The following is a 13,420-nucleotide window of genomic DNA, read 5'->3' on the forward strand; positions in this document are numbered from 1 at the left end:
GCATGTTAGGTCTTTCAGAAAAAAAAATTGCAGAGTTATGGGACTTTGTTTTTTGTTACTGTACTATATACATAGACACAATCTTGTGCGCACCATCTCTCCTCATCCCCTTGACACAATTTAATGAAACTTCACACAATTGATCAGTAACAACAGTAGTTGTGCATGGGGCATGTTAGATTCTTTCAGAAAAAAAATTTGCAGAGTTACAAGACTTTGTTTTTTGTTACTATACTATATTATATAGACACAATCTTGTGCGCACCATCTCTCCTCATCCCCTTGACACAATTTAATGAAACTTCACACAAGTGATCAGTAACAACAGTAGTTGTGCATGGGTCATGTTAGGTTCTTTCAACAACAAAAATTGCAGAGTTATGGGACTTTGTTTCTTGTTAACATACTATGTACATGCAGTCTGCATAAGCAATCTTGAGCTTGCCTCATCTTCCGAACCCTTGCACATAATTTAATGGAACTTCACACAAGTGATCAGTACCAACCCTAGTTGTGCATGGTGCATGTTATGTTCTTTTAGATAAATATTCTGCATAGTTATGAGACTTTGTTTTTTGTTACTATACTGTATGCATACAGTCAATATACATACAGTCCACATAATTATGCAGTCTTGTGTGTGTCAAATTGCAATGTACTGTGTCAGTGCATGCATGGGGGAGCATCATCACAGTTTTCCAAAGTTTCATGTATTGCATTGTTCCATTTCAGGTGCTTAGTGCCAGGAGAGCAGATATATAACAAACTAATATTTGGCTTTTAAAACAGCTATTAACATAAGATATAACTTAAAGCTAAATCTGAGGATTTATGTGCCCATGTAGTTGAAGACCCTTAATAGGCATTCAGTGTTTTTGAACTGTCAGTCTATTGTTCTTCCTACGGTTTACACCGAGTTCAACCAAAACTTAGTATACATTATTTGCATGAAGTGGATATGCACATATTATTGGGACTTTTGTTTGATTTTGTTTAGTTAAATGCTCCTTTTTAGCTCGAGTCGACTTTTTGAAGAAAAAGTAGAGCTATTGCAGTCGCCCCGGCATCGTTGTCGCCGTTGGTTAAAGTTTTTGATAAAGTCATATATCTCTATAAGCTATTTACTTGAAACTTAAAATAATTATTTACTATCAAAGTCTACACCAGGAGAAACAATTCCCATAACTCTGATTTGAATTTTGATGAGTTATGTCCCTTTTTAACTTAGAACATTTTGGTTAAAGTTTTTAATAAAGTCAAATATCTCTGTTACTATCAAAGCTTTTGAGTTGAAACTTAAAAATAGTTATTTATTTACTATCAAATTCTACACCAGGAAAAACAATCCCCATAGCTCTGATTTGAATTTTGACAGAGTAATGCCCCTATTTAACTTAGAATATTTTGGTTAAAGTTTTATAAAGTTTTTACTGGCCAAGCTCTAATTCAGAGTCAAGCACTGAGAAAAGTCAAGTGTTCTGTCTTACGGACAGCTCTTGTTTTAGATTTAGTCATACCACAACTTTATCTTTACCTTTTGTAATGAACTCCTTTTTCCATCAGATTGAAAACATCATCATATGGTGATCATTTACATATTGTAAATACATATTGTGTACTCTACTCATTCTATAGTTTCCATCCAAAGTTGAATTAGTTATCCATGCAGATATTGTTTGCAATTTCAGGTGAGCTTCCTTTTTCTAGATAGCCACTTTTTGGGCTTTATATTTATCCTATCAAGCATTTTCAGGGGGGGGCATGTATCATACAATGTTGACATCATTCTTGTTTGTAGATATAAATAATGAACTCCTGTATTTTTCAGGGCACAGTGTACATGTATTATGGATTAACAAATTTTTATCAGAACCACCGACGTTATGTACGGTCACGTGATGATAGCCAGTTGCATGGGTACAATGTGGACAGTCTATATAGTGACTGTGAGCCCTTCAAGACAAAGAAAATAAACACATCACTCGAGATGAAAATAGCGCCTTGTGGTGCAATAGCCAACAGCTTGTTCAATGGTTAGATTTACATATTTTAAGTTCATATTGTAATATCAGATATTTTTGAATCACCAATATTTTACCAGAGTTGGAAACAGTCTGATTTATTCCTTGCTAATGTTTTAAAATAATCTTTCTGAATAATCTAAAATGCTACATTGTGAATATTTTAATGCCCCCACCATTAAAAGTGGGGACCTATAGTGTTTCCATTACTTTTTTTAGTTCATGGGATGCACATGACATTGCGCAGACAAACTGAATATAATTTGGTTAAAACCATTAAAAATATACAAAATAAATAAAAAATTTGTTTGTTTCAGTGTAAGATCAAAATATATTTCACTCGTGAACACCATAATTTACATTTTTACTAGTGGCTGCACCACTCGTGAAAATATTGCATGATAGTGTTCACTCTGTGAAGTATATTTTGATCTTACACTGAAACAAACAAATATCCTCTACATTATTTGAGAGAAAGCTTAAGTTTAGTGATAGGGTTTTGGAATACTGAACATAGTGAATAGATAATGCAGAACCTGTGTAAGGTTTTATGTGTCCCAGAAACAGACATAAGCACTCAAAAACCTTTATGCTATTAAATTCTTTGCTACAAAATGACAAGTCTTCTAGTTATTGGTGTTAATTGTATTGTTCAGATTCAAAATTTTATTGCATTAAAAAATGCTAAACCTGAGCAGCCATTCGGAATGCTAACATTACTGTTCAACCTTCTATTACAGATACATATGCCTTTGTATATAAAGGAGATGGAAGCCAGAATGTGAACGTTTCTATGTTAAGAACTGGAATTGCCTGGGCATCAGACAAGGATGTCAAATTTGGAAATCCCAGTTGTAAGTATACATACAAAGGACATTTAGGGTTTATCACAGGGAGCTAACTCAATCTAAAGGCATAATTTAAACAAATCTGTGGTTTATCTAGACATTTTATGTTTAATTTCAAAACTTTATAGAAATTTTAATTATAGAACACAATAAAAATAGAAATAATGCTTTTGTTATTTAACTTTAACAAAACTGTTGAGTACTTTGACATTTTTTGTTGAGATTTTAGAGGATAAAAAAATATAAATATGAAATATTAACGACATTATGCTTTACTAGCTAAGAATGAAAGTGATGACCGTAAGTATTTCTTGCATATTGCCCAGTTCCTATGTTCTGTTCAAAAGTTGGTTATGGAAATTTTGGTATGAATTTTACTTAGTGTCCTTTCCAAAACAGGTAATAGTTACAGAGGGAGAGCCTTGGAATATCATTACTTCTTCCATTGATTGAGAGTGAAAAATACTGTGACATCATTTAATTTCTAGCTCAACTATTAGAAAAATAGGTTGAGCTATTGTCCCAAATTTGCAAAGTTCTATATAGAAGCTGATATCTTAATGTTTGCTAATTTGATTGATTGAAGCTTAAAATGTTTGTTCATTGTGATAATCTGACATACAGTGCTCATTTTCCATAGCTCTGTTTTCGTTTTTAGAATGTTATATCTTCTTTTTTGGCTTACAAGTTTTTGATTAAGTGTTATGCATAAGCTTGAATCACAGTAACTACTGGTGGAAATGGATGGTTATATAAGTGTCATAAGACTCAGAGTCAGAGTTGTTGCCCACTTTGTACTTGCTCATGTCTGTGGTTTGTTTACTTTTAAATGTTTTTAGTGACAAAGCTTTTGAATGGTTGAGCATCATTGTTCTGTGAGAGCACTGGTTTTGTGTAAATAATTCTTTGTCATCCCCTATGGCTATTTCAGTATAGGGGAGGGGAAGAGCTGTGCTTTTGGATTTCAAATTGAAGTGAAGATTGTTTTCTTACTGTATTCACTCAAACCTGGAAATTAAAAAAAGAGTCTGCACAAAAATGATTTCACAGTATATTCACTTTTTACCATGTTTTGTGGTGAAGAAACTAGTTCTGGTTTCGATACCAACTTCTATTGTTGATTAGTTAAAATAATTTACTTTCTTAGTCAAACTTATGCAATTATAGGTCATTGTCTGACAATATGCAAATACGTGAAAAGTCTAATTGAATGTAAATCTTTTTTAAAACATAACAAGCTGTTATTATTTTATTCTAAAGCAGTTGTCGGGTAAGATCCAAACCTGGTTTACAAAATAATACTCTTAAAAAGTTAAGAAATGCGTGTGCATGTCATTTAAGTGAGAAATACATTTATGTCTCCCACACCACTGTGGTGGGAGACATATTGATTTACTCCTGTCTGTTTGTCCATCTGTCTGTCTGTCAAAAATCTTGTCCGCACTCTTTAAGTCGAACATTTCTCATCAGATCTTCACCAAATTTGAACAAAATGTGTTTGCCAATAAGTCCTCAGCCAAGTTCAATAACTAGCCAAATCGGTCCAGGCACTTCAGAGTTATGGCCCTTGAATTACTGAAAATTGCTCTGTACACAGATGCCACTATCCACACCCTAAGTCATTGGTGCATGGTTGATGCCAAGTCATCAGTGTATGGTTGACTCAGTTACATAACTATTCAGATGATTAGGCAGTTGTTGGAGACATGCGCTTTTCTCAAAAGCAGCTCTAGTCTGTAATTGTCTTCACTTGAAAGCTGCTTTGATAGTATACATGTAGATTGTCTCAGGAATTGTTTACAACTGTTAAAACCTCTGAGTACATTTTGAATAGGCCATACTGAATTAATTGGTCGATTATTACATTTTGTATCTCCACCACCCTCAATTTTTCATGCAACCAAAACCATTTTTATTTCCTAAAAAAGTAAATTGGTTAATAATCTGTTTTTTAATTGATATACACTCTACTTTATTCATATGTTTTTAATTTTAGCTCATCATGTATTATCCGAAATTAAGGAAAGGCCTCCACCACGCCCCCAACCTAAAAAGATGAATGATAATCTAGCAGTTAGTTTGTATGGCTGTATTTTTCTTTAAAACATCCTGAATCCAATATTTCTGAATATCTTTAACATTGTTTGCTTTTTTTATGTCGTAATTTTTTCTAATGATAATACAATGATCCATTTCCTTTGCCATTGTCACAGTAAATAAAGTAATGTTACCACTTTCAGCATGGGCAGGATTTACAAATCCACCAAACTGGAATAACAAGATGGTGTATCAACTTGATCCTGATGATGAGAACAACAACGGCTACAAGAATGAAGATCTTATTGTATGGATGAGAACAGCTGCCCTGCCGACTTTCCGTAAACTTCATCGTCGGATTAATCACCAGCAGACACAGTTTACTGAAGGTCTCCCTAAAGGAACATATGAAGTTACAATTGATTATGGTAAGTTCAGAAAATACTTTTAGAATGTCTGATTTTTAAAAAAAAAATCTTATGAGCTATTGTCACCACTTGATTGTCAGTGTTGGTTAAGATTCTTGTTATAGTCTAATTTTTCTCAAAATCTGTAAGAGCTATAGCTGTGAAACTTTGCGTACTTGTTTATCCTCATTAGTTGCCCCAGATGGCCAAGAACCATAACTTTGACATGCACTTTGTCAGAATTATTATCCTTTCTGTTTTTAGAAAATTGGGATTTCTTTGTAAAATTTGTTTAGGTTCTCTTTTCTTGAATACTCTAAGAGAAACACTTTTGAAACTTTGCAGATTTGTTGGCCAAGAACCATAACTCTCATTTGCATTTTATCAGAATTATGGCCTTTTTGGTTCTTAAAAAATTGGAATGTGTTGCTTGGAATTGTTGTTCCATTTTACTTAAGTATTATAAGAGCAATATACTTCACTTTGAAATTTTGCACTCTTTATGACAATGCAGAACCATAACTCCCATATGCATTTTATCAAAATTATGGCCCCTTTTAACTTAGAAAATTGGTATTCTTTGGTTATTATGTCTCCCACCACACAGTGGTGTGGGAGACATATTGATTTACTCCAGTCTGTGTGTGTGTGTCTGTCACAAAGCTTGTCCGCACTCCAAGTCGAACATTTCTCATCCAATTTTCACCAAACTTGAACAAAATTTGTTTGACCATAAGAGCTTGGCCAAGTTCGATAACTAGCCAAATCGGTCCAGGCGTCTTGGAGTTATGGCCCTTGAATTACCAAAAATCGGCCTTTTTACTCTTGACCGCACTCTAATTCAAACATTTCTCATCCGATCTTCACCAAACTTGAACAAAATGTGTTTGACCATGAGACCTCGGCCAAGTTAAATAACTAGCTAAATCGGTCCAGGCATTTTGGAGTTACGGCCCTTGAATTATCGAAAAATTTGCAGTTTTACTCTTGTCCGCACTCTAAGTCGAACATTTCTCATCCGATCTTCACCAAACTTGAACAAAATGTGTTTGACCATGAGACCTCGGCCAAGTTCGATAACTAGCAAAATCGGTATAGGCATTTTGGAGTTACGGCCCTTGAATTATAAAAAAATTGGCAGTTTTACTGTTGTCCGCACTCCTAAGTCGAACATTTCTCATCCGATCTTCACCAAACTTTAACAAAATGTGTTTGACCATGAGACCTCGGCCAAGTTCAATAACTAGCCAAATCGGTACAGACATTTGGGAGTTACGGCCCTTGAATTATCGAAAAATTGGCAGTTTTACTCTTGTCCGCATTAAGTCGAACATTTCTCATCCGATCTTCACCAAACTTAAACAAAATGTGTTTGACCATGAGACCTCGGCCAGGTTTGATAACTAGCCAAATCGGTCTTGGCATTTTGGAGTTACGGCCCTTGAATTACCGAAAAATCCGCCTTTTTACTCTTGTCCGCTCTCTAAATCCAACATTTCTCATCCGATCTTCACTAAACTTGAACAAAATGTGTTTGGCCATAAGACCTTAGCCAAGTTCGATAACTAGCCAAATCCACCCAAGCACTTTTGATTTATGGCCCTTGAATTACTGATTGGATCCACTCATCCAGACCATATAATTGGATCCACTCGTCTAAACCATCTAAAGAAACTAGACATTTTACATAGGGGCAGTTGTGGGAGACATGCGCTTTTCTCAAAAGCATCTCTAGTTTTTAGCTCACCTGTCACATAGTGACAAGGTGAGCTTTTGTGATCACCCTTCGTCCGTCTCGTGCATCCATCAACAATATCTTGTCTGCTCGATAGTGGTTTCATTTATGATTTTATTTTAACCAAACTTGCACACAACTTGTATCACCATAAGATCCCGGTTCCTTTCTTGAACTGGCCAGATCCCATTACAGGTTCCAGAGTTATGGCCCCTTAAAGGGCCAGAATTAGCTATTTTGACCTTGTCTGCACAATAGCAGCTTTATTTATAATTTGATTTTTACCAAACTGGCACACAACATGTATCACCATAAGATCTCGGTTCCTTTCTTGAACTGGTCAGATTCCGTTATGGGTTCCAGAGTTATGGCCCCTGAAAGGGCCAGGATTAGCTATTTTGACCTTGTCTGCACAATAGCAGCTTCATTTATGGTTTTATTTTAACCAGACTTGCACACAACTTGTATCACCATATGATCTTCAGGGTTCTAGCCAGGCTATTATCGCCTGTCGCGTGCGACATGCCTTCAGGCTTTGAGTTGTATATTCGACATCCCTTATTTCCCCCGTCATCCCTTAATTGCCAAAGCGACATGTCTTAAACGCATTCCAGTAAACACCTCGATTAATCAGATAGTGTATTCGAAAGTTTACCACGTGCTCACCCGATAGTTCAGGTAAAGCGATGTCAGTTAAGATATACGATAAACCAATGACAGCTTCCTATGTAGAAACGTGTGACGTAAATTTCATCGTAGCTCCGCCTTTAAATCCTTTGACAAACGGTATCTTGTGATGTGTACATGAAAGTGTTTTAACATTTTTTATGTTATCAGAAATGACAGATGACTTTCAACAATTATTATCCGAATGTTTTTCGCAGTCAAGAAAGGACAATGGAAGGTACTAAGTCAAAAATTGTGCAACATGTTAAAATGATTTTGAACAATTCTCGGCGTAATATTAATGTTTTTTTGACATGTATGAATTGTGTTTTCTCTTGTGGAATATCGAAAAGACCATCATGAATGCCAGAATTAATGTTTTCTGTCGTCACTTTCAAAATAGAACTTGTAGAGAAAAGTTTGAAATATTGTGGATGTATTACTTAATTACTGATAATGCCTGAAAAATAAACGTAAATCAGAGAGTGGGACATTGTTAAATATGAACTGTTTCAAGAAAAACAGTGTTAGTGACTCAGTAATAGAGGAGAGGAGACAGTGAGATGTGAAAAGCGAGACGAATCTGTGAATGACATTCTTCCTGGACCAGGTACACCAGAGAAAACGGTCACAAATTCAGAATCCAACCCAGCCACGCCGGATGACCAAAGGAAATCAGGCATTGATCCAAAATGGAAACAAGCGTTTCCCCGGATGACAGTTCTCAGAGAACGGTAATTTAAATCATTTACTGAACGGTCTATTGAATGTATCATATCGTATGTATCAAGCGATCTGTGAACGTATTAAAAAAAAGTGCAAACTATCAGTTATTAAACAAATTATAAGAAGACCACATTTTATATTTCAAATCTGATTCCTTTGGAGAAAAAATATTGGACATGCATACTTAGAAAATAGGGAGGAAGAGTTGATGACTAACTAGAAATTAAGTTGTCATGGCTTTACACACAGGGCTATGTTTTATGTGTTTGTGTCTTTTTTTTTTTAGATATAAGTTCTTGAAATTCATTAAAAAAAACCCATTTAGATCTCTTATCATAGCAGTGACGGTCGGGATCCCTTTGGCTATGCAAAAAACAAAATTGTTTTAAATTCTTTATTTCAGGCCAAGGTATGTTGTGTTCAGTATGTGTAAAGCACCAGAGAAGGCCAAAGAAGTGTACTTCAATAAGGCGATCATCTTTAGTAAGTCATAAGGACTCAGACTCGCACAAGAAAGCAGTGGTATTTGACGTTGCAGAAGCAAAAACAGGTGGGGGGATCGAGGCTTGTTTTGTGAGGGAAGAAAACATGTGAGGCAATTACAGCATCTATGACACTGCTTTACTTTCCTTGATTGAGGAAATTCCTCACACCACCAAACACAAACCTTCAGTTGATGTAGCTAAGACATTAGGAGTGGATGTTCTAAATAGTTTGGAGAAGGGGGATAACGCCAAGTACACAAAATTGATAAGTTTACGTTGTCATTCAGCAAATAAATTCCACAGGAACAGAAAACTGAAACTTTAATGTGCAGTGCTTAAACTGTGTTGTTGTAAGTAAAATAAATAGTAAACATTTTCAGAAACTTAAAATGGTTAAGTTTACATTGTCATTCAGCAAATAAACTCCGGAGGAATTTTTTATGACACATTATCTCTATTTGTTCTCGTTGAGCATGTAAATGATGCTTATTAAACATTGAAAATAACACTGTGTTTTTCACTCTGAAATGCACCAGAATGCACCAAAAGAGTTGCAGTAATACAAAATTTTCTGGGGGTGGCCCCCCATACCCCCCCCCCCCCCCAGCAGGGTATCCCCTCCCGCACCCACCCCTTTGTCGACTTCGCTCCTTTCAAAAATACCCTTCAGCAACATGCCTTCACAAAATCCTGGCTAGAACCCTGATCTTGGTTCCTTTCTTGAACTGGCCAGATTCCATTATGGGTTCCAGAGTGATGGCCCCTGAAAGGGCCAGAATTAACTATTTTGACCTTGTCTGCACAATAGCAGCTTTATTTATGATTTGAATTTAATCAAACTTGCACAAAACTTGTGTCACCATAAGATCTCGGTTCCTTTCTTGAACCGGCCAAATCACGGTGCCTATACCACGTGACTTTTATGGCTATGTGTGGGTATAAAAAACATAAACAGCCGTCGATTCAAGGAACATTTTCATGATAACTTTCTTAATCCTGCACCAATTTTATTCAAATAAAGACGAGGGCCCAGCCATAAGAAAGATACAATCACGGCACATCAGTTTGACAAGAATAAATTCGTATTTTTGTCGAAAAGTGCAACCGCACATTTTTCAGTCAGATTGCCGACGTGCTATGTGTGGGTGCATTCTGTTAAAATCGTTTATAAAACTCTTAAAAATGCGTTCAGCGACAGGGCAAATGGAACTGAGAATGTAATTTTACCTTGTCTGACAGTTGCAAAATGATCGTTAAGAAATATAGCGTATTCCTCTCGTTTTTTAAATAAATAAAAACATGCTATGTGTGGGTGCCGCTAAATTTATGCTATGTGTGGGAGTAAACTCATAAAAATGATACCGTTGCTTGAGATACTTGCACTAAGTGAGTTTTAACTTACTTGTGTTACGTTCCTAGAAATGAGTATCCATCTAGCATAACTGATCTTTTTTATTTGAGAATAGCGCGTCAGATTCATTGTTGTTATTGATTACGAGCGCGTGTTATCAAACATAATTATTTAAACGTTAAAACTCGGAAATATGTTTGAAGTAAAATTTATGAAAAAGTTATTTCCAATCTCCTTCAGTTGTATTAAAGTTTTGTTTCTTATCTTGATGCATAAACAACGTTTTTCATAAACACGCAATTGAATCAGTGTCCCTAAGGTAGTTTTAAAGGGCAGTATGTGTAACAATATAGTGTAGAGCACATATCGTAGCCTTTGATGCTGCTCCATTGTAAATTCCACTGCTCACCTAGTTCGTGGTTAGTTGCAGCTAAAATGGTATTTATTGTAGCTTTGCGCTATACATTTGAAACAACACAAATTACTACTATTACAGGGTTGTAGTTCAAACCACTTTTCAAGCATAAAGAAAGGGCTTCAATCCCTCCAACGAAAGTAAAGTACCTGCGATAGTGCATGTAAAAGACTGCTATTAAATTCATACCACACACAACGCATGGAGTCATTTCATCAGAGTCGTTATTCATACTTAGATCACTGTACGTCAGTATTGCGTCTTAAACTGTTTGCACGAAAAATAAAACACATAGTTAAGAAATTATATTTTGACAAAAGTTTATATACAGAAACAGTAAAAGGTAAGACAATATGGTGAACTCTTTCCGTGCCAAACAAACAAGGTGAATCATATTTGCATGGGGAGTTACTAACCCATTTTACTATTGAAAATATTTGTATATAAACAATGTTCAAAATATCGTCTGTCAATAAACTAATATTAGGATTGACAATGTATGTTGTGAGTAAGTTGTTTGTTTATTCGTTTGATTTCAACGCCCTGTTTCAACAGTCGGAGTCATATGAAGTTTTTGAAGTTTGAAGTTTATTCAAATATATCCACTGGCTATAAGCCCACGGTGGCACACATATACATAATATAAACGAACAGTGTGATATCAATATATTGGGGAAAGTAAGACAACATAATTTCACAAATAAAAACGTTACGAAACAGAAAGTTGTATACCAAAAAACAACTCTATGACATCAATAGAGAAATGCTTAAAACACTGCCGTATTATGTTTGATATCCAAATTGATCAGTTTAGATCTATCAATTTAATGAATTCCATATACATAATTATTTACAACTAACTTAATTATAATTATGACATATGAGGCGGCAGTTCACCTAACCATCGTTCCTGGAAGTACCATATACTAGACTCCCATCCTCCGTAACAACTGCATACTTTCTCAAAAAGAGACATAGTGGGTAGCTGGGGCTCGAACCTACGGTCCTCTACAATGAGAGTTACAGTGGTTTGAGTCAGCGACCTTAACCACTCGACACGGAGGCAGTCACACTAGATAAGTATAATGGAGTGTCCTTTATCACTAACAAAGTAGAAGACAATCAAAAATACAGGTAAAATTATGTCTGTTAGATCATTTTAAAGAGAAGTTCTTGACAGTTCACCCCCTTCCTAAAAAAAATATTTTATTCTTTAATTTGTTTGATAATTTCTTTGCGAGCCTTATTTTCTGCAATGGTCTTGTTAGAATGAATGTAGGCGCTTACAAAACCAACACAAAAAAGCAAAAGCTATGATAGATATTATCTCACAACAGACCTGTGACGAAACTCTTCTAAAATCACAAACTGAAATTTTAATCATCAAGAAATGTAATTGATTGAGTGTTTGTTTAAGATTATTTGGCTGTACTTTAGCGATTAGACGCGCTACAGATTGGTTTTGTAAGCGCCTACATTCATTCTAACAAGACTGGCGCCCTCGTGATATAATTCCTTTGCATCTGAATTCCAAACAATGATTTATTCAGCGACAAATCACTGGATGAGATATATTTTCTTAAATAGGCTAGCGCTCTGATGAAATGACTCCATGTGTATGTTGGTGTATGAATTTGATAGCAGTTATTACATGCACTACGCAGGTACTTTATTTTCGTTCGAGGATTGAAGCCCTTTCTTATATGCTTGAAAGTGGTTTGAACTACAACCTGAAGTAGTAGTAATTGTGTTTTTCAAACGTATAGCCCAAAGCTACAATAAATGCCATTTTAGCTGCAACTAACCACGAACTAGGTGAGCAGTGGAATTTACAATAGAGCAGCATCCAAGCTACGATCTATGCTCTACACTTTATTGTCACACATACTGCCCTTTAAACTATCTTAGGGACACTGATTCATTGCGTGTTTTATGAAAAACGTTGTTTATGCATCAAGATAAGAAAAAACACTTCAACACAACTGAAGGAATTGGAAATAACTTTTCATAAATTTTACTTCAAACATATATCAGAGTTTTAATTTTATTCTAGCATAAAACTGCTGTTATTGTCACTTTTCGGGTGTTGTTTTAACAGGAGAGAAAACGTGTGTTAACAGAGAGATTCTCGCGCTCACGTGCTGTTATAACACCTTTATATATATGCACGTTCCATGCAGAGCGTAACGCATTACCTGATTACAGCCCCAAAACGGATAATTCAAAATGAAATGACGTCAACGTGACAAAACAACGTAGACTTTACCGCGCATTTCATGGAAATTCAATGATATTGAGGAACAATATATTCATTTTCCCGTTTTTAACGCGTTTTATGCTAGAATAGCGTTAGCGCATATTCTTTTCGTGTTATAACATCTTTAGAATCCTTTGGGAATCGTTGGTAACCTCGCCGTAACGGGCTCGGGTACCAACCAATCCCTCGAGATTCTGCAGATGTTATAACACGAAAAAACATGCGTTATCCCTACAAAGATGTTTGATAACACGCGCTTCTAATCAATAACAACAATGAATCTGACGCGCTATTCTCTTTAACACAGGGACTTTCTAAATAAATATAAAAAAGATCAGTTATGCTAGATGGATACTCATTTCTTCTATGAATGTAACACGAGTAAGTTAAAACTCACTTAGTGCAAGTATCTCAAGCAATGGTATCATTTTTATGAGTTTACTCCCACACATAGCATAAATTTAGCGGCACC

General features: G+C 35.5%; 1 protein-coding gene across 3 annotated transcripts in view; it reads left to right on the forward strand.

Annotated features, from left to right (window-relative positions):
- LOC123537223 (cell cycle control protein 50A-like) overlaps nucleotides 1–13,420 on the forward strand; it is a 41,371-nt gene that overhangs the window by 15,410 nt on the left and 12,541 nt on the right. For 2 of the 3 annotated variants that reach the window (XM_045320861.2, XM_053528423.1), the window contains exons 4-6: nucleotides 1,829–2,033; nucleotides 2,762–2,875; nucleotides 5,110–5,334. In XM_045320861.2, coding sequence (XP_045176796.1) covers nucleotides 1,829–2,033; nucleotides 2,762–2,875; nucleotides 5,110–5,334 — 544 coding nt within the window. Of the gene's footprint in view, nucleotides 1–1,828; nucleotides 2,034–2,761; nucleotides 2,876–3,148; nucleotides 3,170–5,109; nucleotides 5,335–13,420 lie in introns of all 3 variants that reach the window. The other variant, XM_053528422.1, reaches the window with a different exon arrangement.

This window comes from Mercenaria mercenaria, chromosome 17 (genome assembly GCF_021730395.1).
Source record: "Mercenaria mercenaria strain notata chromosome 17, MADL_Memer_1, whole genome shotgun sequence".
Taxonomy (NCBI): Eukaryota; Metazoa; Mollusca; class Bivalvia; order Venerida; family Veneridae; genus Mercenaria; species Mercenaria mercenaria.